Genomic DNA, 26,456 nt, shown 5'->3' on the forward strand with positions numbered 1-26,456 from the left:
TGACTTGTGGTCCCACATCACCCTGAGTCACAAACTAACAATGCTATATCTATATACACACACACATTTTCTTTTAATAAAGCCCCTCTCCCTGCCCCCCTGCTGCAGTCAGGGCAGTGCGCTCCGCTACTAACCATCGCCGTCCTGCTCCCATCCGGAGTGACAGCCGCTCTCAGTCAGCAGCATCTCTCTCCCTCTTTGCCAGCAGTAAACATGGCGGCGGGGCCGATCCATTCTGTGTGAGGGAGGGGGGAGGCATGTGTTCCAGGCGCCCGGCGTGACGTCACTGCTGTTGATTTGCTAACCTTAAAGCAGAGAGGAGCTAGTGAGCATGAGAGCGGGCAGTGTGAACTGCTGGAGCCGGCGGCGGCTGCGGCTTTAACAGCGCCTGTGCACAGAGCGGCATCATCCCCGCACATCCTGCACTGTCCATCCATCCATCCACTCACACACACACATGCCTGCCTGCCTGCAGAGAGGGGCACACACCGCGAGCCTGCAGCACAGGTGAGTGCGCCCGAGTGACCTGCTCCAACTTCATCCCGAGTGCGGAGCAGCTGCCCACGATCCTCCTCATCCTCCCGCTCCGCTCCTTCCACAAGTTGCTTGTTACATTGTTGCTTTGTTTGTTTATACAAGTTGTTGCTGCTGTCAGGATACATTGTAGCCACTTTACAACTTGCTTCTATTGTCGGGGAATTTTTTTTTCCCTTTTTTATTTGTAAATAAAAAGATAATATCAGCATTGATTATTCTCAAAGGCTTAGGGTATCCCCGATGCTTTTTTTTTTTTTTTGGTGGGGTGTATATTTCTATAATCTATATGTATATAGATTTAAAGGGCTGTGCTGTGTTCAGACAGTGGATGCCTTCTGCAGCCTGGTGGTGTGAGGCAGGGGACAGTGAAATGTGGCATGCATAATTATGACTTGTTTATGTCTGCTAAATGCAAGACTGGGGGAAGAAGAAGAAGGCAAATTCTCCTGCTTTTGGTTTTTAAAAGGAGGCAACTAGTCTTCTTCTCCTTGTGATTGATGTGCAGTCGATTCCTCCCTGTCTCATCTGTTGAATTTTTGAGTCTGTTCTTGATTCATTCTGTAATGGTCATTTCTTCTTCTGCCTCCACTTTCCCTCTATGTATGTAGCACCTCCACTATTCCCATTGTCTGTGTGTATTACCATCATCATCATCCTCCTCCTTCTACACAAACATCCTATGTTCTAACAGTTTTGGGAATCCGTCTCCTTCGCTCTTTTGTATGCTGTCTGTATTAGCCCAGGCTGACCAGGACTTAATATTCAGATATTCATTTCATGTGGTAGCTAGACAGAACCGAAAACACATTAGAAGCCTCTGCTGGGAGTGAATTTTAAGCAGCCTCTGCTGTCTCCACTCATGTTTTACCTGGTTTTGCCCATTATTACCAATGTCTAAATTTTCATAAAGGGTCAATAGTATGTCCCCCTTTCCTCCCAACCCTCTATACAGTCCTGAAAAGGTTAATTCTTCCACCTCATCTCATCTTAATGTCAATATATATATATATATATATATATATAATATAATTTTCTTGCACATTCAACATGTATAATATTTATTTTAGACTAGTTTTGCCTAAGGTTTAAAAGAAACTGAAGCTGGGCAATACACCACTGATAAAGGGCTTTAATAGTTGACTAATTAACCCTTCCAAGTCATCAAAAGGAGCTCTGTCAATGGATACAACCCCCAGCTACAAAGATAGAGACCGCAATCCAGTGACTACATGGAATATAGTTTGAGAGAAGCTATCCCTTTTCAATAGGGGTCTCATTGGAGCTGATAGTTGGCTTTCCCCCATTGATCACTGGTATAACTTCCTATTGCCATTGTCTTGTGTTTTGTTTTTTCTTTTTTTTTTTTTATTTCTTGCTGTGTGACTGTATCTTTTTTTAACAAAGACTTAACAGTTTGTTCCTAAGAATGCTTACACATCCATAAAGTAGCGCAGAAATAGATTTCTTTTATGGATGGGACTGAACTGTAGCCCATATTTTAACACATCATAAATTAGGTGTAACACTTTTTTTTTTTTTCCTCCTTAGAGCTGGGATTGTAGACAGCTTCCTCCTACAATCAGTAATCAATTACCCTGTATTCTCTTATACCCTGATTGATAAGCAATGCAGGTGTTTACTTTTAAAGCCATGTCAAGGTATGTTAAAGGCAGTGCCAGAGGTAATATTTGCTTTTTATATTCTGGGTGACTTCACAAAAAAAGGGTTTTGTTTTTATTTGGGGCTCTGGTTTCCATCCTTCTGACCCTCCACACTGTAGAACTGCCTTGTACTTAGCTACAGACAAAAACATTCTTGCCTTTGACCACACAATAGGACCAGCCGCTATTTTGAGGTGGGGATCTGTTTTCTTAACCTCTTTTTATCTAGACTTATTTGTATTTTCTTGCCATTCTCAATGCATTTTTCTGCTCGTTTTATACTAGGTGCTTTACAAACTGTCTTTTCATTGTGGATTTTGGATAGATGTGATAGTGTTTGACTTGGACCTGTAGGAATGTTGGCTAACTTGAGACACAATATGTTCTGTCCTTATGGTGTTAGTATAAACCAGGTACTTTGACCTCTGGAGATAGGAAAAGATCAATGGTTTCTTCTCTCAGGCTCTCTCAAGTTATTGGAGTCCATATAATAGTAATATTTTAATATCCTTTTATAGAACAGGTGACTTGGATGAATATTCTGTAGGATCTGAAGGCGGATGTTCCTTTTAATCAGGCTAAGCAATAGCAATGTGAATAATTGCAGATTTGAAAAGAAAGTTTTGGGTTTAGAGATGTTTTGGGGGCTTCATCTATCCAAAGAAGAATAGAGCTGTGGGGGTAACATTGCCTGTGCATTGTGTTTACATACTGTACAAATGCAGTCCTATGTAAGACTAGACATCACTACAAGAAGAATATGCATTATTGCACTGCATAGGTTAATATAATGATCCCAACACCATCATCCAGGCACTTTTGTGGGGTGTTTGTGGTTATTTAAAGGAAATGGCAACTGGCTATATTGGCACTTCTGTGACCATGAGGGGGCACTATATTACATTTGGGAGTATTTGATGGAAAAACATTGCCAATTAAAGGCACAGTCCCTTTTTTTCCCACATATTGCAAATATAAGCACTCCAGTAATTGCGCTAACCAAATGTTTGGCATTAACTGCTATGTTGTGATATAGCAAACAGAAATAGACAATTTAACACCGGTCTAAAGACTGTGTAAAATATATATATAAATATATATATATATATATATATATATATATATATATATATATATATATATATATATATATATATATATATATATATTATTTTTTAAAAAGGTCATTTATCCCTTCAACTGCTAACATATTATGACATATTGCTAATTTTTAGGATATTCTATGTTGCCAAGCTCCTAGATTGTATTAAGGTTTGAATGGCATTCTTGCAGAAATTAAAATGAAATTTATAAGTTTAACTCTTGAGCTTCCTACCAAGCATAGTGCTCCATTTTATTTCTGCTTGTCCTATAACTTTTGGAACTCCTCACTGTAATTATATAGGATATTATTAACCCCCCCCCCCCATTCCCAAAGTGCGGTGTAACAATAGATTTAATGTTAAAGCCTTCCGCTTTGTACTTTTTGTTACACAAACCTCAATTGTCACCATTATTCCGAGTCTGACAAGTCCAATAAAGCATCCCTCCAGACTGCATGTTCTTTTGTTACACAGTAACGCAAACCTGTGTTTATGGCTGTTGCTGGCTTGTGTGAGAGTTGAACAGAAATAAGTAAATACCTGACTTGCCATTATGTTTCTTTGCATCTTTATATTGGCTGTAAGAGTCGGTGAAAGTTGCTCGGCGTTGTAGGATGAGAATCCAAAGATGCCCTGATTTTGGATTTGACATTTCTGCATTTTGGGCAAATCTTTACATTTCCTTTGCAATAACTCTACAGCTTCCCATTGATGGTACCCAGTTGCTGTTTTGCTTTAAAATTGAGTTTTGGCCACTGACATTAGTTTAATATGGCAATAATTTAATTTTGTTTAATGTCCTCCTACCAAGTAAAAACAAAAATCATATTTATTTTTTCATTCTTTGTAAGTTGATCAAGGTTTCAACCAACACCTTGAGAAAATGCAATATCCTAAAAATAAAGTTTTCTTTATTCAGAGCCTTGTACTCCATTACACCTTTTGGTAGTAACCTATTCTAGATGGTCTAAAAGGCTTTAAGCATCATGGCCGCAGTAGTATCTCGTTTTGCCTTGTCTGGTCTGATTGAGACCAAATATACTACATGATACCAAATGATGGAAGAACACCGTGTCTACTCGTGATCACTTTATACAGAGATGTAATACAGCAAATTGCACCTTTTATAAGAGACTTGTACTATTTCACATTTCTACAATGATTCCTTCTGTTGACCTGCAGTCAATGCAAAACCAGTGCGCCAAGGACCAAAGTTCATTACACCCCCAGTGATGGTGTTTTATCAGATGAAATTGTAATGAACTTCTTGCCGTAGCCCAATTATCATATTAGTCTAAGAATTGCGGCTTTTATTATAAATGAATATAACCTAAATGACAAATTATGGGGTATATCATGTTCTATAGAAGTTTCCATTGCATTAATATAAAAAGAATTGTGCCATGTTCAGCATAATTTTCTTCTCCAATCTGTAAGTAAAGGCTTCAGATGGAGATAACGGAGACTTAAACTCTTATGCTTCTTCCTCTGTAGATCATATATCGCTGATCCATCTCCTAGCTGTCTGTGATTGGTATGATTCCATCATTGGTTGCGGGTCTCAGTCCTAATAAATCCATTATAGTCCAAATACCCTTATTCCATTATTGTCCAGGACCCTGTAGAATTGTGTGTGTGTGTGTGTATATATATATATATATATATATATATATATATATATATATATATATATATATATATATTGTTATTAATCTTAGTTTAGTTTCCTCCTTTTGGAATGTCAAGATCTTTGCCATTGTTGGGGAGTGTTCCCTCTCAATCACTTGCTCTCCCGCTAATGAAGACATTACACATCTTTGCTCCAAGCAGAAATCCCTGTGGAACTCCACTTACTAACCTTTTTCTTCCTCTGAATCTTTGCATCTAGTAGAACTCCTGACCCCTGTCCTTCAACAGATTTTATGTCTCTACTATTATCTTCAAGTCCCTTCATGTGACACAGACTATAAGGTCATTCTTGGCTAAGCAAACTTTTGGTCTACGCAGTGCAGAAAAAAAAAAAAAGTTCTGACGTTGGAATTCTCTAAAGAAAAGAATCCAGTGTTTTTTTTTTTTGTTTTTTTTTTAATAATTTCTTGTTTTGTTATTTGGAACAGATTACAAAATAGTTCTATATTATGGTATATTATTTAGTACCGGCCTTGAGTTGTACCTTCTACTGACTCCCACTTATGGTGTAACTCCTACAAACATTGGGCAACACGTTGTCACATATAGTTGTGTGACCAAATGTCAAACCACAACTCCGACGTAAAATGGCACAGAACACAAGGTAAATAGTATAGACAATCAGTTGTTGTATACGTATGCATATATTGCATTTAAAAGATGAGATGGACAAGTACCTGCAAGAAGGTCAGTCTGGGAGGACCATGCATATAACTACGTTGTATGTGAAGCCTTAATGAAGTACATATATTGATGCACCAAATTCTGCAAAAATACCTAGTTAAGGATCAAGGTTCAAAGTTATCACCTACTATGGGATGCGTAATGTGTTGATCGTTGGGACCCCCAACGTTGGGCTCCTCACTGATCCCAAGTATGGGTCCTTGAAGAACCCTGTTTACATAGAGCAATGTTTCCATTGAATGCAGCAGTGGTGTGTATACGCTGCCGTAGCTCCATCCGAGTGGCTTTTGGGATTGATCTGCCAGTTGTCTCCTAACCTGTGCGGCTGTGGTTCCACTACGATTTGCCAAAGAGAACCCAACTAATGAAATCATTCCGTGTACAAATAAAATGGCATAATCAATAAACCTAAAAAATGAAAGCTGCAAAGTAAGTTTCCACGGTGTTGCTGAAAATGGTGTAATTTCCGTAATAACAGGTGATACGTCTTGTGTTGAACATGCCTATGATGAGCGCCGGGGGCAGTATTGGATAAACTTCTTATTGTATGAAAATAATGCTTAAACATGCGATCTGTCTCTATTTTAAGGGCATGACTTCTCTGCTCCTCATATTGACTAAATTCTTGTTTTTATTTTATCCGTAGGTCCATTGGTTTCAGTGATTGGCCGACCATATCAAACAGCGAGACTAATGACTAGACCCCAGGAGAATTATGGATTTGACTAATATGGGTATGATACAGTTGCAAAACCCCAATCACCCCTCAGGGCTTCTCCTAAAAGCCAACCAGATGCGGTTGGCGGGGACGCTCTGTGATGTGGTGATCATGGTGGACACTCAAGAGTTTCATGCCCATAGGACAGTATTGGCTTGTACTAGTAAGATGTTTGAAATACTCTTCCACCGTAGCAGCCAGCATTACACCTTGGACTTTTTGTCGCCAAAGACCTTTCAACAGATTTTGGAGTATGCTTACACTGCCACTCTTCAAGCCAAGGTGGAAGATCTGGATGACCTTCTGTATGCAGCAGAAATTCTAGAAATTGAGTATTTAGAAGAGCAGTGTCTGAAGATATTAGAAACTATCCAAGCTTCAGAAGAGAATGATGGAGACTTGTGTACAAGTGACAGAGCCGTGGACGATGAAGAAGACAGAAAATCAAGATTTATTAAAAACATGTTGAACGCAAAGCATTCCAGTGAAGAAAGTGGCTATGCCAGCATGGGCAATCAGAACTTGGTGGACCAAAGTCCATCAGTGTCAACGTCATATGGACTTTCTGGTATGAGCCCAACTAAGACTGCAGTAGATAGTTTAATGAGCATTGGCCAGTCATTGCTCCAAGGAGCATTGCAACAAAATGCACTAGACTTGCACTCCACCAGCAGACTTCAAGGTCTTTCAGAAGTGAAGACAGAAGTTATGCAAGTTGATGAAAGCACTAACCGTGATAGCCCAACAGCAGAATCTAGTGCATCAGGTGGAGACAAATCTGATGAAAAAGCCAAGGAGAGTCCTGGAACCCCGACCCGCAGTAGTGTCATCACAAGTGCTCGAGATCTTACCTTTCCCCATGACGAAAATGCTCCAGATCAGTCTTTGGAATTGGGTCAAGCTTTTAGCCTTGCTCAAGAACATGCAATTTCCCATGCAGAGAAGCATCTAAGTGTCTACTCTGTTCTACCAAACCATAAGGGTGAATCTATGATTAGTGTGCCAACATCTATGGCTTCTGCTCTTCACATGCAACCAGCACTTGCAGTATCAATGGACTTTAGTGCTTATGGTGGACTTCTTCCCCAAGGTTTCATTCAGAGAGAGTTGTTTAACAAGCTTGGTGAAATTGCCGCTGGGATGAAGAACGAAGGTAGAAGCATGAGTGAGCGATGCAGCGTGTGTGGAGCAAATCTTCCAGACAATGACTCGATTGAACATCACAGGTATAGTTCTAAAATTCATTTCTAAATTTAATTTTTTTTTTTTTTTTTTTTTACGTATTGAAAAGAAATAATCAGCAAAAAAAAGAAATGTTCAAGCCAAGCACAGGTGATCCATGCACCTCTTGGGGTGGACAAGCAGTTCAGTGCAGCTTTCCACCTTCTTGTTTTCCATGTATTTTTGCTCTTTTTTGGCTCCTATAAAGCTAGAGCTGTCAGTTAAAGAAGAGCATACTGGAGATGTTCAGTAATATAGTAGGTGGGAAGGTGCACAGTGCTTGGTTCGAATAGTCATTTGGAGCTGAAAGGCTCCCTTTGACATCCCATCCACCATACAACATGGCATATGTCATGTTTTGAGAATAGTTAAGATGGTATTCCACCAACCCCTCTACATTCCCAGCTCAGATAGCCTCACTAGTGATCATTAAGACCACTGACGTGCTGCAGAGTCAGGTGGCTGATGGTTCGGACTCCATCCCAGCAGTAGTGTTGATGTCCTGCCCATCAGCCACCTTGCTCTTCAGCAGTCTAGTGGATGTATGGATAGAATGTTATTACTTCCAGGCAGGCTGATGATGGAACATCGGGTGTTTTGGAATGGTAATAATTAATTTTACAATGACCCATTCCCTTTGGTCTGAAAAAAAGAACGAACATATCTGTACGTAGCGTAAAAACTAAGCTTGAGTGATGGCTAATGTATTTGTTCTGCCCCATGCAGTGTCCAGTCAGCAGCACATCCCCTGTTTACACTAAAATCCGGACAAAAATGTTTGTTTTTTTTTTTGCTATTTTATTCCCGCTGCTTCTGAATATTCTGCCTTTGTTTTCTGCTACGCTGTTCTAATTTTATGGACTTTTTTCATTTGAGTGCTCATTTTTACAGTCTTTACCAAGCATTTCTGGATCAGAGGATCCTCTGGGGCGTGTCTTAAATCTGCTTTGCTTCATTGCCCTATGAGCACTGCTCTCTTGATAAAAATTAGCACAACATAAAGTCTTTATCTCTGAAACCTTATGGTTGTTTAAAAAAAAATTAAGCGAGCAGTGGAAATAATGAGCAATGCCTAGCCACTTTAGTCCTGTTTTAAATGCGCCATTACTGTAGTGTCTGTACACTGGAAGTTTGACATCCTTTGTTTGCCATTAGGGCATGTGTGTTCCCTCACTTCTTGATGCCTTAAAAGTAATCAAAGGGCTCTCCCAATGTTGCCTGTACATAAATAACAAGTATGTTAGAGTTTGTCTCAAATGAAGTCTGCAGTCACTGTGACTTGAGTTTCCTGAACTGCGACAGTGTGTGCTGTGGACACTTTCATGATTCCCTGTGCATTGTGGGTGGTCGCGTGACCACAGTGATGCTATTTTGTATACTTGAGTTCATATGCAGACTTAGACTAGTCTGACTTCTCTGATTTAAGAGAAGACCTACAAGTCTAGTTGGTATATGACTGCTAGTATGCAAATCGCAACCATGGGGTCACATGACCACCCACCTGCCTGGGGATTAAAGGTGAATTATGACTGGTCGCATCTCACACTGTCGCCTGACTGCAGACTTTTTTCTAGCCCTGGCTACTCCTTAAACAGATTGTCCAAGATTGGAACAAAAAAAAACAAACCTAGCCACCATTGCTCTTTTGGTTGCAATACCACACAGAGCCCATGGTGAAGTGTGGCACTGATGGAAAAAAAATGCATTAAGACACATGAGATCTGATTCATCACTTCTTTTTGGCACCAAAAGTAGCAAGTCCTTTAAAAAGTTCCATGGCTGTAAAAAGAAGAAAAAAAAAAATGGGGGGTTAAAAGTCGCATTTCTGGAATTTTGTGTGTAAATCTCTCGATGAGCAAAGTTTTTGAGGGGGGGAAATAATGTTCAGACTTAAAGTGGACAAGGGGCAACTAATAAACCAACTTAAAAAGCGCAAATTCTCTAGAAAATTGGAACAACCAGAATGATGAATTGGGGTCACAAGCTTCGCGAATGTCTACCATGTTCCCCACATTGTTACTTTGAACATTTGCCTGTTGCATTCGTGCTTCCTTTCGTAGTTGTGTCTTGGGGTGATTTGCTGAGGGTCTGTCCTGGTTAGTTTTTCTTTTTGTTGCTGGAGTTAGATACGATGTAGATACCACTTGATTTATCCAGGACTGGGGGCGTCTTTTTGCATCCTGCATCATCTCCTTACAACTTGTCCTGCAATTTTCAATAATGTCTCATTTTCGAGACCAAATGACGTTTATTTGCGTATACACCAGACCACTTCTAATCTGTGCCCATTACACAACCTCAACAAGCCTAGAGGGAGCGTCATTATTTTAGTTGTTCTCCATATAAAGACTCAACCTGTCTCCCAATCCTCCTCTGTACAGTACAGATTGTCACATCGGAGATAATTTGCACAAACTTCCAGATCTTAATCACCGGGAACAGGGAACTGTAAAAAGAGAGGACACAGTGTACTAGTTAAACACTGTATCCTATTGGCCATTCACAAAGGTTAATCATCGCGGAGCTCCGCATAATGAGATGATGCTAGGTGTGGGATAGAAGAGCTGGCTGGCCGCACGTGTGAGGTGTGGTGCACTTGTGTGTAACATTTTGTTCTTTTCAGTACCCAGCTATTAAAGGTACAGTACGGCGGTTGAACATTTGTGGGTGTGTTTGTACTTTAATTTTGACATGGTGATGCATACCACCTGAATTGACTGTAATCATCGCTTGCCTGTTTACGCCTGACGTGCATCGCATTACTTTTATATTAGAAACGAGACCTGCTTTAATTTATGAGTACAAGAAAGGATGATGAGGCAGTGGATTGTAAGATAGATAGATATATATATATATTATTTTTTTTTTTTTACAAAATAGATAATCAATGGTGATGAGCGAATGTGCTGGGATCGGGTATTATCTGAGCATGCTCAGGTGCTAACAGAGTGACTTCGGCATCCTCGAAAGATCTGTTCGGGTCCCCGCGGCTGCATATCTCGCGGCTGTTCGACAGCCGGAACACATGCAGGGATTCTAACAAACCGGTAATCCCTGCATTTGTTGCGCCTGTCATATTATTCGAGCACACCGAAGACACTCAGTTAAAATGCTCCGATAACACCTTATACCAGCACATTCGATCATCATCAATATTCAGCTAAAGTCTTGTGCATAAAGTGTAACTCGGCACAGGTTAGAAGTGGGTGCTTTTACTTAAAATCCTATGTCTGCGCTTGTTTTATGTATTAAATATTTATTTTTTACATTAATGTGGGAGACTCAAGTTTTGCCATAATTGGGAATAAAGTATTTAATTAAAAAAAAGAAGAAAAAAAAAAAGTTTCTAAAAGTAATTAATAGCAACTCAAACTTTTTAGGTTTCTATTTGGCCGATAAGAGACTGTAGGGAAATTGTTGTGATGTCATAGTATAGGGTTTGTTATGGTGTCACTTCTTAAAGGGATTGCCTAGAGCCGCTCCTTTCTTATGAAGATAAACCATTTGCCCCGGATGAGGCTCCGGAGGTATTGTGTGTTGTCCTGTTCATTAGGATCGGAGATGTGCTCTAAAAATGTGAAAGCCATAAAACCATTGACATCGCTTGGTTCAGAGGCAGATGTCCCCAGATAACCTCTTTAGATGTTTTTTTGATGACTAGAATAACATGGCTGCCGCCTTTCAAAAACAGTGCCTACATTACTTCTACAGGTTGTATGTGGTATTACAAATCCGCCCCATTCACTTTACTGGAGTCAACCTGAAATTCCATTAGATAATCTTATTTAGAAGAAGACAGCCATGGACTGCACCTTGTGAGGAAACCATAAGTTGTTTGGAACTTAAGGCCATATTCCCATGATGAGGTTTCTGGTGTGGTTGTTTTTTTGTTTAAGCACTGTGTATTTTTCGAAAAAATGCAAGTAACATGGGTGCAGAAAATTTGCAACATCAAAAGCTCAATGTGGGAACATAGCCTGAAAGTTCAATTAGATGATCTATATATTAATCATCCATCCCCTGCTGGAAAATTGTGACCCTACATTTCAAAATAATACCTAAGCCCCGAATATCTCTGATGAAGGTTTATGCTCGTATATTTAGAGAATTAAGATTTGGTTGTTTTTTGTTTTTTTTTCTTCCATGGACTAGACTACATTGTCCATCGCTGAAGACCCCCGAACTCTAGGGTAGCATTTATTCATTCATTGCGGTCTTGTAGGAACAGAAGCTGACACTTGTCTTGGGGACCATTAACTGGTATTGGAAAGTTTCATCATGTCACAGTGGAGTAACAGTAATATTGAGGGTTTAGTTGAGAAGCTGGTAGAGATGAGAGAATAAATGTGTCGAATTTTCTAAACTTTGGTGAATTTGAACAAATTGTAATTAAATTTTGTGCAAATTACCAGAAATTTTTTTTTTTTTAAATGCTGAGTTTCATATAAAGCAGAAGATTGCATCAGCCAGAGAAGGATGATATGACCTCAGGAGCGGACTACCAGTGCCGGATTAAACACTGTGGAGGCCCCTAGGCAGTTGAAATCTTGGTGTCCCTCTGGGTCATTATTTCCTGATCTATGTTTTTAAATTTAATGACAATAATTGAAATACAATTTTTATTTTTTGTTGTATTTAATAAAATTTAAGTTAACCAAAGTGGACATCGGGTTTTGGGCTATATACACTCGCCTTTGTTCCGGAAGCTTCTACTCCTGAATGTTCTACTATGATCCTGGAGTCGTTGAAAACTCTTAACCACTGACCTCTACGTCACTCCTACTTCCCATTCTTGCCCGTTGCACAGTTTCCGTTCCCAATGGTATAGATGCCCCTTCTTTACTATTCATGAGTTCTCGAATATACCCGACGATGACCAAAACATCATTACACTCCCACTTGCTATAATTTTCACATCGGTGTTCCGTTTCTCAAGCCTGCCTCCAATGTCAGCTGTTTGTCATGCGGATTGTAAGTTTCTTTCAATATTATTTTTCATCTGTTGTGGAGACTATAGGCTTGTACCTATTATGCCTAACCGGTAATCAGTACTGTCATAGGAGGGACTATCGTGGTCTGTATAAAAGCTGAGAGTGGGAATGCAGCAGCCATTGTGTGGTGAATCTGGGTAGTGGGAAGCTGTCACAGTTTGGTACTAGGGCCGGGGAGAGAAAGTTATAAAACACTGAAAAAACATTACAGATAGCGTATGAGACATCAATGGGGGGAAAAAGGTTGCAATTTGTTTGTCCACAGCCATATGTTGAGGTTGTTTTGACATTTCTAAAACTGTGCTTGCATTAAACAGTTTCAAAGTTGTTGGATACAATCCTAGGAGACCTCAGTGTTACACGTGTCTTTTCATGGTCATCCATGCCACCAACCACCTTTTACAAATGTCATTTAAAGGGACTCTGTCACCTGAATTTGGAGGGAACAATTTTCAGCCATAGGGGCGGGGTTTTCGGGTGTTTGATTCACCCTTTCCTTACCCGCTGGCTGCAATATTGGATTGAAGTTCATTCTCTGTCCTCCATAGTACACGCCTGCGTAAGGCAAGATTGCCTTGTGCAGGCATGTACTACGGAGGACAGAGAATGAACTTCAATCCAATATTGCAGCCAGCATGCAGCCAGCGGGTAAGGAAAGGGTGAATCAAACACCCAAAAACCCCACCCCTATGGCTGAAAATTGTTCCCTCCAAATTCAGGTGAGAGTCCCTTTAAAACCAAACCATATAGCTCAAGCTAAAGAGGATGCATATGATGACTTCACATCCTTTTTCCAGCCCCCGCATTTGCAATGCCGCTTTGCGAACCTAGTGATGAAAGTAGAAAAAGTGTTTTTTTTTTTAAAGTGCATGTTCTTTGGTGGAAAGAGCAAAATTTTGCCTGTATTTGCAGAAAGTATTACACTTTGAAATTGCCAGGTTTTTCCCCCTTTTTTTTTTTTTTTTTTTCTTTTGATAGTCAGCCACAGAAATTGTCATGATTTGACGTCATCGTGTATGAGTGCACATTACTCACACTTGATACTTCTGTGTTCTCAGATGTGGAATGAAGTAGCGTTCACCTTGTCATCTTACAGTAGACGGCATACAGTAGATTCCTGCACACTGAGTCAGGTTTTCATGATACCTGTGGTTACATTGTCGCGCGGCAGCTCTGTACGTATTTGTGCCATCCAGGGAGGATGGGGTTAAGCAATGCAGCCAATGCAGGTTCTAGTTGAAGGATCCTTGATTTGTTTTTATTTTCCTCTCCTTTGGCCACCTGAAGACTCTTGAGTTATAAAAGCGTAGTCATAAACCCATTCTATATAGTTATGGAAGTGTAAAGACTAAATATACATGGGAGGTTATTCCATTCCTTAGATCACAAGTTCCCAGAAGTGGGTATATAAAACCATAAAGCTCCTCCTGACTGTGAGGTCCCATCGACTGGGCACCCTTTACACACCCCATTGAGTGGTCTTTCACCAATAATCCACTATGACCTAGTGAAATTTGATTACGAATGGGAGTCCAAGGCTCTTGATCTTTTATGAGCTGGACCTGAATTGGACAACCTAAGTCTAAAGATTTCACATGACTTTGAATGGAATATTAGTCATAGCTATCTCCCTAAAAAGATTAATTTGAAGATGGTGCTCTTAATTACTGAGCCAGTTCATCATATGTAGACCCTTGCCAGTTGTCAATAACCATTGGAGATGAGCAGAATCATTTACGTCCTGTTCAATAAGTCTTTCCCCCCCCCCCCCCAGTTTGTATAATTGAGTAATTTTGATATACTACATGCACCTCCTCCGCCTTACACATGAATATTTCAAGCTGATGATGCAGCGGGATCAAACTGTCGTGATGATAAAAATCCATATGCCGTTTCCATATAGCGCTCCTCGATAGACCTGCGAGCCTCGCACGCATCGCTCACATCCTCCGTCTATGAACTTCCTCCACCCACATTTTGGTTCTGTTTACGCAACAATTGTGGCTAGAGATTGAAGATTAGAAACTTTAAAAAAAAATCAGAATCATCAGTACAAAGTGGAGGGAAATAAAATTTGTAATTTATCCTTTTTAGTTTTTGCCAACTATGGTCAACTTGATATTTGATGTAATGGCAAAGTTTACTTTGTAAAACACAAGTTGATTTAAGGCTAATTCACATGTTGCGGATTTGAGCGCACAAAGTCCACAGCGGAATACAGCATCGGTTATGAAGATGAGATTTCAACAAATCTTTTTACAAATTGCCAAAGTTTATTTTGTTCATAAATTGCCCTGTAGTGTGGATTATTATTTTTATTTTTTTTGTATCTGCAGCCTGATACTTACTTTGTACGGATTTTACCTTTTTGTCGTGAAAAGTTGATAAGAAGCAAAATCCACTTGAACGTGCAGACTTTGCAACACGTGAACGTAGCCTTAACTTTGTTTTCCGGGCTAAAGTGACAAGTCTGCAGTCACTCCATCCCATCGCTTGCAGCGCACGCTGTGAGGACACTCTGCTGCCAGGAGAGGTGGGGGCATGACTGCCAAAATGACTTTTCTGCTGTCATAAGACAACTAGACTGCATCAGCCCTTGCTCAATGCAAATGTACTGAGCAAGATCGGATACAGTCCAGTCGGAATGTGGCCGGTAGGGATAGATATAACCTGTCAGGACACATTCCAACAAGACTGTATCTGGTCTTGCTCAATACACTTGCATTGAGCGAGGCTGGATAGTATGTATGTATAAAATATAATATTACTCATTTATTTTTTTTTTACTTTTTGGGGGTTTCTCCATTTTAAATTTGTGACCAAAAACCGGTTCTGAACTTTAATGTAGTAACCTCCAAAATGTCCCCCATTTATTTTATTTCTTTCTGTAATGTCTTAATCTTGGTCAGCAAGTTGACAACGTGCTACCAGTTTGGCCTTGTAGCCCAAACGCTTGAGCCTTTGCCCAAAGTTACTTCTGCTCGCTGGCCGTCGTTGACGGTCTTCATCTTGCCAGCTTTGGCACTAATGATCACTCTGGCCCGGATTATCCATCTTGCTGTGCAGCATGTGGCGCTTTTGAATAATTTATTGTAATCTTGGACTAATTACAAAGCTACTATTTGGACTTTCAAAGTGTTTTGGGATTTTAATTTTATAAGAAAAGTTGCATCTCGTCAGTTGCACGGTACCCTTGGGTTTTGATCCATGGCGATGTCCTCTTCCCAGCAGGACTGGATCGCATGTTAAACCTGGAGAAGGTTCAGTCCTTGTGCGTCTAGTGTTGAGGTAAATTAAGAACTAAGTGGTTTTAATATAGCTTTCTATCTTAGCGGCAGCTCCTGATTAATGCCAGCAATGGAATGGTCCTGTTTATTGGTGGCACCTGGTATGAGAGTCTCAGTAATGGAAGCCAGTCCCTTGGCCTGGTCTCCCTTTGTGAGGAAGGCTGTGATTAGTCTGTTTCATTCTTTCTCTGCCCTTGGCCTGGCTCAGGAAATGAAGGTTCCCCTCCCAGCTGACCTGAGCTGGGTAACCTTTGCCAGTGCCCTGTCAGAGGCTCCTGGGATTTGGAGCAGGGCCTCCTATACTGAAGTGAAGCAGGGAGCACTAATAGGCTGAGGTGACTTATTTATGGGCTGTTAGAAGAAGGATATGGGGGGTTGGTTAACTGGTTACATCCCATCTGGATTTTAGATGAATATGTGCACCTATTTTGTAAATATCGGACTTGTCGATCTGCGACGGTTTGGTATTAAAACCAATTCACACACGTGAGATTTCTTCATTCCCGAGAGAATTTTTTTTAATGAAATGTGACATTAGTTGGGACACGGCTTGTGTCAGAATCATGTATATTCTATTTTTTTTTTTTTTTTTTTTTTTTTTATAGTGGCTAGTGCTACATTTAGTTAACAATTGTTTGTTCTATTAGGAGTTTAGACTTCTATTTCTCCATGTTGCAAATAATCTAAATAATTTAATTTAAGGTTTAATGGCTTTTGTTTTGCTACAAACTTTTCTTCTGGGTAGAATCGCAAGAAAACTGTCCAGGAAAAATGAGTTTAAGGTGTGTGTGTTTTTTTTTTTTTTTTTTTTTTTTTTTTTTTGTAGAGGATTGCAATAATTTTGGAATAGTTATAATCCCCCTTCATTTGGGTAAAGTGGCAAGTGTTGGTGTTTGGGGTTAAATTTAGTGGCAGGCAGTTCAATTTAATGGTCTGTAATTGCTTCCAGATCGGGCAGGAGGAGGTGGAGGTCTTCTGGTTACATGGATTAAGGTGCTGGTAAACCTCTTCCGACTAATGTGCCGGTTTATGCTTTTCATTTCATTCCAGAAGTGTTACACCTTTTTAACTTCTCTAGATCTTAGCCTAAAACATATTTTATAGATTTGTTTTGTGTTCACACATTCCCTTTTTTTTTATCTGCAGACAAAACTTGCTCTCTTGGCAGTAAAAAAGCTACTTCCAAAAAAAAAAAAGCTAATTTTTTCTTTTTTTTTCTTGTCTTGTTGTTTCTTGTGCATACTGATAAAGTTTAGCTTCCCCAAAAATCATGATGCAACCTCCTTAAAGTTTTTGCACCAAAAACGCAGCAAAAAGCCTGATACCTGTGTTTTTTTTTTTTTTTTGTTTGGTGCATTTTTTTGCACTTACTGCTTTCTATGGGTGAAAAAAAAAAACGCTGAAAGTGACCTGCTGCAGTTTGCAAAAAAACGAGGCAGTTTTCCAATTCAGTCAGGAGGAGAAAAAAAAAAAACAATGCGTGTGCATGGGACTTATGAGATGTCCTAGCTTTTGCTGGTACTGTAAAACGCAGCTTAAAATTTCCATTAAAAAAGCAGCAAAAATGCAAGGTGTGAACATAGCCTTATGGTATTACTAACTTGTCCAATACATTTCCCTTATTTCTTTTAGATTTTAATTTTGCCGTTCTTAAATGAAACAGTTAAAACCAAAAAGGAAAAGAAAATTTGTTTGATTTAACTGATGGGCGGTTGTACACTTTTGACAGTTAGAGGTCGTACCCCCAAATTTTTACATTTCTAGATTATCAGTCAATCTGTTGAATAATTGCTGATCAAGCCCCGAATCTTCCTTTTATGAAGATAAGCGTTTGAGCAGTAAGGGGGTGGAGGGTTCTTGCGTAAAACAAGACCTAAGATGCAGGTATATTAAGTTTTGGCTTTTTCTCTGCTCTTCTTTTTTTATTCTTTTTCTTAACCCCAATAATCTAGTTTATTTTTTACTTGCAAAAAAAAAAAAAGCCTCTTACTAAATCTCTGTAAATGACCTGATCGTTCTGCGAGTTTTAACGCCACAGGAGCTTATCTAGCATTACCTGGCTTTTGACTTAATTATTAGGTGTGATTGCTCTTTAACTCAGGTTGCACCACAAGGGGTCAACTGCATAGTACCATTTTTTTTTTTATTTTATTTTTTTTCTAGCACCACTAATGGTTGTCGCTTTCCTTTTCTTTTCCTTAAAGTGAAGAAGTGCAGACTAGGCTAAGATGTTGACTTTGGAGCTTTGCGAAATAATTGCACCATGTGCTGAGTGCCTGACTTAGTTTCTAGCACACAGGGAAAATGTTCTACACGAATGAAGAAATGCCTTTCTGAGCTTTATGGAAAGGAAAAGTTGAGTTAGTTACATCTCGTAGTCATCTCTTGACACTTTGTCTCCATGGGAGGTTTCCAGTCTGAACACTGCCACATATGAGGGTGTAGATGACATTCATGCAGTCGCTGCAACAAAGTTTGCTCTAGCTGGAGGGTATTGTGGATCTTTTTTAAGGTGACCGTTTTGAAGGTGAAGGGGTTAATCTATAAATCGCAACCCTGGGTATGCAGCTAATTAGCAGGCCACTTTGTCATCACCCTGTGTATATCTTAACCATTGCAAAAACTTCCTGTGAGTGATATACAAGCCTTAATTATGTGACATGTTTACTGACACTTTAGGACAGATAACAGGCTGACTATTCTATAACAAGGCGGTTCTGCGAGATGGAGCGATATCAAATCTAGATGAAAAAAAAAAATAAGTAAAAGGAGGTCAGAAGAGACGAAGAGGTTTGGCATTTCGAGGGTATGTGGTGTGGAGAGGATAGCGGGGCTGCATGGTGTCCAGTGCCTGCAGGAAACAATCTAAAGTTGTAACTGTAACACCAAGGACAGAGATACATTTACCCCATATGTCTATCTTATTGCGCTTAATCTTGTAGTTTTGAATACTTGCTGATATATATATATATATATATATATATATATATATATATATATATATATATATATATATATATATATATATATATATATATACACACACACACACACTTACATACATAGACACTTTCTACATGTTGGTACGAAAAAAATAATTTGTTCAATATAATATTGAAATAGATTAGTTATTGGATAAGAGGTGAGCAGAGAATTTCCCAAAATCACAACTAGCCCAGAATTATAAGGACCTTACAGTATTGGGGGAGGAGATTGGAAGAATTTTATCAATGCATGTGTGCTTGTAATGGCAGGGCAAATTTATTATGGGCAGCACGGTGGCTCAGTGGTTAGCACTGCAGCCTTGCAGCGCTGGAGTCTGCAAAGAGTTTGTATGTTCTCTCCGTGATTGCGTGGGTTTCCTCCGGGCACTCCGGTTACCTCCCACATTCCAAAGACATACTGATAGGGAATTTAGATTGTGAGCCCCATCGGGGACAGCGATGATAATGTGTGCAAACTGTAAAGCGCTGCGGAATATGTTAGCGCTATATAAAAATAAAGATTATTATTATCGATTTTACTACAGTTTGCACCTGAAAGTGGCAAATGTTTTGGTGAAGAAATTCACAAACTTGTACCTTGTGTAACTTTACTATTCTAGAACACAGATGGACAAAACTTATTATTTTTGAGTAGTTTTGCAGTTTTGAAAATGTTTAGTGCATCTTACTCCAGAGTTTGTTTTAAAACTTCCCTATGAAACATGAGTCTTTAACCCCTTTCTGCCATTGGACGTACTATTCCGTCCATGTGGGGTGGGCCCTACTTCCCAAGGACGGAATAGTACGTCCAGCACGATCGGCCGCGCGCACGGGGGGAGCGCGGCCGATCGCGGCCGGGTGTCAGCTGCCTATCGCAGCTGACATCTGGCACTATGTGCCAGGAGCGGTCACGGACCGCCCCCGGCACATTAACCCCCGGCACACCGCGATCAAACATGATCGCGGTGTGCCGGCGGTACAGGGAAGCATCGCGCAGGGAGGGGGCTCCCTGCAGGCTTCCCTGAGACCCCCGGAGCAACGCGATGTGATCACGTTGCTGCGAGGGTCTCCTACCTCCTATCCCTGCAGGCCCTGGATCCAAAATGGCCGCAGGGCTGCATCCGGGTCCTGCAGGGATTACTTCCGGGTGCCATGCAGGCTGCAGATGAAAGCTGCAGCCTGCACGGCTGTAAGTGAGATCGGTGATCTGACAGAGTGCTGTGCACACTGTCAGATCACCGATCTGTAATGTTCCCCCCCTGGGACAAAGTAAAAAAGTAAAAAAAAAAAATTCCCACATGTGCAAAAAAAAAAAAAAAAAAAAAATCCTAAATAAAGAGAAAAAAAATATATATTATTCCCATAAATACATTCCTTTATCTAAATAAAAAAAAATCAAACAATAAAAGTACACATATTTAGTATCGCCGCGTCCGTAACGACCCCACCTATAAAACTGTGTCACTAGTTAACCCCTTCAGTGAACACCGTAAAAAAAAAAAAAAACGAGGCTAAAAACAACGCTTTATTCTCATACCGCCAAACAAAAAGTAGAATAACACGCGATCAAAAAGACAGATATAAATAACCGTGGTACCGCTGCAAACATCATCTTGTCCCGCAAAAAACGAGCCGCCAAATAGCATCATCAGCGAAAAAATAAAAAAGTTATAGTCCTCAGAATAAAGCGATGCCAAAATAATTAATTTTTCTGTAAAATAGTTTTTATCGTATAAAAGCGCCAAAACATAAAAAAAATGATAGAAATGAGGTGTCGCTGTAATCGTACTGACCCGAAGAATAAAACTGCTTTATCAATTTTACCAAACGCGGAACGGTATAAACGCCTCCCCCAAAAGAAATTCATGAATAGCTGGTTTTTGGTCATTCTGCCTCACAAAAATCGGAATAAAAAGCGATCAAAAAATCTCCCGTGCCCGAGCATGTTGCCAATAAAAACGTCAACTTGTTCCGCAAAAAACAAGACCTCACATGACTCTGTGGACTCAAATATGGAAAAATTATAGCTCTCAAAATGTGGTAACGCAAAAAATATTTTTTGCAATAAAAAGCTTCTTTCAGTGTGTGACAGCTGCCAATCATAAAAATCCGCTAAAAAACCGGCTATAAAAGTAAATCAAACCCCCCTTCATCACCCCCTTAGTTAGGGAAAAATAAAAAAATTTAAAAAATGTATTTATTTCCATTTTACCGTTAGGGCTAGGGTTGGGGTTAGGGTTGGGGCTAGGGTTGGGGCTAGGGTTGGGGCTAGGGTTGGGGCTAGGGTTGGGGCTAGGGTTAGGGCTAGGGTTAGGGTTGGGGCTAGGGTTGGGGCTAGGGTTAGGGTTGGGGCTAGGGTTAGGGCTAGGGTTAGGGTTAAGGCTACAGTTAGGGTTGGGGCTAAAGTTGGGGTTAGGGTTGGGGCTAAAGTTAGGGTTAGGGTTTGGATTACATCTACGGTTGGGAATAGGGTTGGGATTAGGGTTAGGGGTGTGTCTGGGTTAGAGATGTGGTTAGGGTTACCGTTGGGATTAGGGTTAGGGGTGTGTTTGGATTAGGGTTTTAGTTATAATTGGGGGGTTTCCACTGTTTAGGCACATCAGGGGCTCTCCAAACGCGACATGGCGTCCGATCTCAATTTCAGCCAATTCTGCATTGAAAAAGTAAAACAGTGCTCCTTCCCTTCCGAGCTCTCCCGTGCGCCCAAACAGGGGTTTACCCCAACGTATGGGGTATCAGCGTACTCGGAACACATTGGAGAACAACTTTTGGGGTCCAATTTCTCCTTGTACCCTTGGGAAAATACAAAACTGGGGGCTAAAAAATAATTTTGGGGGGGAAATTTTTTATTTTTTATTTTCACGGCTATGCGTTACTTATAAACTGTAGTGAAACACTTGAGGGTTCAAAACTCTCACAACACATCTAGATGAGTTGCTTAGGGGGTCTACTTTCCAAAATGGTGTCACTTGTGGTTTTTTTTTACTGTTTAGGTACATTAGAGGCTCTGCAAACGTAATGTGACGCCTGCAGACCATTCCATCTAAGTCTGCATTCAAAATGGTGCTCCTTCCCTTCCGAGCCCTCCCATGCGCCCAAACGGTGGTTCCCCTCCACATGTGGGGTATCAGCGTACTCAAGACAAATTGGACAACAACTTTTGGGGTCTAATTTCTCCTGTTACCCTCGGGAAAATACAAAACTGGGGGCTAAAAAATAATTTTTGTGGGAAAAAAATGTTTGTTTTATTTTTACGGCTCTGCATTATAAACTTCTGTGAAGCAGTTGGTGGGTCAAAGTGCTCACACCACCTCTAGATAAGTTCCTTAGGGGGTCTACTTTCCAAAATGGTGTCACTTGTGGGGGGGTTTCAATGTTTAGGCACATCAGTGGCTCTCCAAACGCAACATGGGGTCCCATCTCAATTCCTGTCAATTTTGCAGTGAAAAGTCAAATAGCGCTCCTTCGCTTCCGAGCTCTGTCATGCGCCCAAACAGTGGTTTACCCCCACATATGGGGTATCGGCATACTCAGGACAAATTGTTCAACATCTTTTGGGGTCCATTTTCTCCTGTTACCCTTGGTAAAATAAAACAAATTGGAGCTGAAGTAAATTTTGTGTGAAAAAAAGTTAAATGCTAATTTTTATTTAAACATTCCAAAAATTCCTGTGAAACACCTTAAGGGTTAATAAACTTCTTGAATGTGGTTTTGAGCACCTTGAGGGGTGCAGTTTTTAGAATGGTGTCACACTTGGGTATTTTCTATCATATAGACCCCTCAAAATGACTTCAAATGAGATGTGGTCCCTAAAAAAAAATGGTGTTGTGAAAATGAGAAATTGCTGGTCAAATTTTAACCCTTATAACAAAAAAAAATTTTGGTTCCAAAATTGTGCTGATGTAAAGTAGACATGTGGGAAATGTTACTTATTAAGTATTTTGTGTGACATATCACTGTGATTTAATTGCATAAAAATTAAAAGTTGGAAAATTGCAAAAAAATTTAAAATTTTCGCCAAATTTCCGTTTTTTCTTCACAAATAAACGCATGTAATATCAAAGAAATTTTACCACTATCATGAAGTACAATATGTCACGAGAAAACAATGTCAGAATTACCGGGATCCGTTGAAGCGTTCCAGAGTTATAACCTCATAAAGGGACGGTGGTCAGAATTGTAAAAATTGGCCCGGTCCATAACGTGCAAACCACCCTTGGGGGTGAAGGGGTTAAAGGGTTATTCCCATAATTGCATTAATTTCACAAAGCACAGTAAATGCATACCTTGTTAATGTACAGACTAAGCCAAACATAGTTTCTTTCATGAAACTTTGTCTTTTTCATTGCTACATGCCGTTCGGTACATCCAGCTTTACAGAACTGAATTGTCAGAAACTAAACTACATTTCCCAGATGCACCCCGTTTCTCCTCAGTGCTGCAGAACCATCCCTCCTTTCCTACTTTCTCCTGACTCCTTTCTTCTTTACATGTAGAATTCACCTTATGCTTCGGTGCAGAATCCTGCCTGGCTGATTTTTATATTCTGACTTTTACATTAGTATAGCTATCTGTGTGGTTTTACATCATTAGCAGGTTGTAAAAGAGCTCAGCTATCCTGTCATTCTGCAAAATGGAGCTTCTAATTATTAGGCAGCACAGCAATGTGTTTTGTTGACTGATGCAGGTATATCAGTTGTGTCACACTGCAAATGCTGCTCAATTGATGCATACAACGGTTTCACATAGCTGGTCTCTTGGCAGCAGGCAAGAACCAAAACTCCACTAATATCAGCTCCTGTGTGTCATCCCATACTGCTGTATATTCTCTATGCCCCCCCGGGCCCTATTTTTTCAGTACATCCCTACTTTCAGTCCGTGCTGTCATATATTGCTCCTCTCAGCCTTCTGTATACTGCAGGATGGGCTGTGTCTTTTCTGTCCCCTGTATATGGTGCCCCATCTTCCAGTACATTGCTGCTCCCAGTTACCAGCATACACTTCCTTGTATGAGCTCCCACACTGTGTAGTGACACCTAAGACGCCATACAACTATGCTGGCAGGACGCTAGAGGAGAGAGACTGCACTGCGCATGAGCAACCATGGCTAGTTGACCTACTAGAGGATGGTTCCAGTAGCATCTGAAGCTTAAATAGAGCCTGGAGGGTCATCCTTAGGAAAGTGTCATGTGCAAAACGGGTCATATTTAATTTGTTAAATTGGCACAAATTAATTAATAACTATACCGTAATTTTTTTTTTTTCTTTTTTGCTGAGTTACCTTGTACCCTTGCATTCTGTGCTTCCAGAGTGAGCTGCCATAATGTGGGTTATGACTCAGATTATTATAAACTGCTCCAAAAAAATAAGGGGAACACTTAAACAACACAATGGAACTCCTAGTCTATCACACTTTGGTGAAATCAACCAGTCCAGTTATGAAGCAACACAGATTGTGAATCAATTTCTCCTGCTGTTGTGCAAATGGAACAGACAACAGGTAGAAATGACAGAAAATTAGCAATACAACCCCTATAAAGGAGTGGTTCTGCAGGGGGTGACCACAGACCATTTCTCTGTTCTCATCCTTTTTGGCTTCTGCTTTGGTCTTATTTGCATTTTGTCATTGCTCTCACCCCTAGAGGTACTGTATAGTAGCATGAGGCAGTGTCTACAGTACAACCCATGGAAGTTGGTCAGGTAGTGCAGCTTGTCCAGAATAGCACATCAATGCGAGCTGTAGCAGGAAGGGTTTCTGTGTCTGTCAACAGTATCCAGATGTGCAGATACCAGGATAAGTGGAGGGGGTCGTAGGAGGGCAACAACCTAGCAGCAGAACTGCTACCTCCTCCTTTGTGCCATGTGGAACAGGAGGAACAATGCCAGAGCCCTTCAAAATGGCCTCCAGCAAGCCACTAACATCCAGGTGTCTGGTCAAACTGTGAAAAACACTCCATGAGGATGGTATGAGGGTCTGATGTCCACAAGTGGGTGTTGTGCTTACAGTCCAACACCGTGCAGGGAAATTAAAGCAGGTTCACACCAAGCACATGTGACAGTCTGGAGACGCCGTGGAGAACGTTCTGCTGCCTGCAACATCCTCCATGACAGGTTTGGCAGTGGATCAGTAATGTTGTGGGGAGACATTTCTTTGGAGCGCTGCACAGCCCTCTATGTGCTAGACTGATGTGCCCTGACTGCCATTGGGCACCAGGATGAGATCTTCAGACCCATTGTGAGACCATATACTGGTGCAGTGGGCACTAGGTTCCTTCTGATGCATGAGAATGCCAGACCTCATGTGGCTGAAATGTGACAGCAATTTCTGCATGATGAAGGCATTGATCCTATGGACTGGCCCGCCTGTTCCCCAGACCTGAATCCAGTCGAGCAGATGAGCGACATCATGCCTCGTTTCATCTACCAACACCACAGACTGTTCAGAAATTGAATGATGCTTTAATCCAGGTCTGGGAGGAGATCCCTCAGGAGAACATTCACCACCTCATAAGGAGCATGCCCAGGCATTGTAGGGAGGTCATACCGGCATATGGAAGCAACACACACCACTGAGCATCATTTCCTTGTCTTGAGGCATTTCCACTGAAGTTGGATCAGCCTGTATAATTTGATTTTGAGTATCATTCCAAATCTAGACCTCCATGGAATATTTTTTATTTACATTGATCATTTTTGTTTTATTGTTCTCAACACATTCAATTATGTAATAAAGATTTGCAACTGGAATATTTAATCTGGTAATATCTCGGTTGTGGGATTTCAGTATTCCCTTTATTTTTTTGAATTGTGTGTATATGAACATTAATAATGCTCACATATGGCGGGTGCATTTTGTGTTCGTTTGTAAATGCATTAGTTTAGAATGCTGCAGTGTATATAAAATTTCTGCCAAACAAATTATTACCATTGTTTTATCTTTTAAAAGTTTAACACTTAGTCTTTAATGATCCTCACTTTCCAATCCTGGGGTTACTTATGTACATGTTTATAAGTTTCTCCAGTACTATACATAATGAGTGAGTAGGAAAGGAAACAGGTTTCTTTAAAGAATTGTTTCTATGTTGATACATTGCTGCACATAAAGAAAAGAATTATAAAAAAAATAAATCTGCAAGGGCAATGTATATATATATTTTTTTAACAAATATGCTCAGTCAATTTCTTCAGATGGGACTGAAAAATGCATCAATCTTTATCAGCTTTCGCATTTACCCACAAGATGTCGGCTTCTGTTGCTAAAGTGATTTCAACTTTTTAAATATAGTTTAGATCCATAGCAGAGCAAGGAAACCTACTGGGCCGATTACAAGTCTGAACCCATAATTTAGAAACCTACCTCTACTGTGTTCTTCCCCGGGACTACAATCCCACTCCTTGTGTTGACCCCTATGCTCCTCACCATACACATATGTTCCGTCCATGATCCCTGAGGCCGCTTTCTGAAAAGTCTCCGCACTCATTGTCTTCTGTCGGGGACTGCGGGGGAATGTTTCCAACATGGAGCAGGTCTCTCCAAAGACCAAAGTTATCCCATTCGGCTCAGTAAAACAATTAAACATC

At 40.4% G+C, this 26,456-nt stretch overlaps 1 protein-coding gene across 2 annotated transcripts in view; it reads left to right on the forward strand.

Moving 5' to 3' along the window:
* Positions 1-324: 324 nt before the first annotated feature.
* ZBTB16 (zinc finger and BTB domain containing 16) overlaps positions 325-26,456 on the forward strand; it is a 124,562-nt gene continuing 98,430 nt past the window's right edge. Inside the window, exons 1-2 of one of the 2 annotated variants that reach the window (XM_077249959.1) lie at positions 325-507; positions 6,321-7,618. In XM_077249959.1, coding sequence (XP_077106074.1) covers positions 6,390-7,618 — 1,229 coding nt within the window. In that variant the 5' untranslated portion in view covers positions 325-507; positions 6,321-6,389. Of the gene's footprint in view, positions 508-2,085; positions 2,196-6,320; positions 7,619-26,456 lie in introns of those variants that run through there. The other variant, XM_077249960.1, reaches the window with a different exon arrangement.

This window comes from Ranitomeya variabilis, chromosome 4 (genome assembly GCF_051348905.1).
Source record: "Ranitomeya variabilis isolate aRanVar5 chromosome 4, aRanVar5.hap1, whole genome shotgun sequence".
Classification (NCBI taxonomy): domain Eukaryota; kingdom Metazoa; phylum Chordata; class Amphibia; order Anura; family Dendrobatidae; genus Ranitomeya; species Ranitomeya variabilis.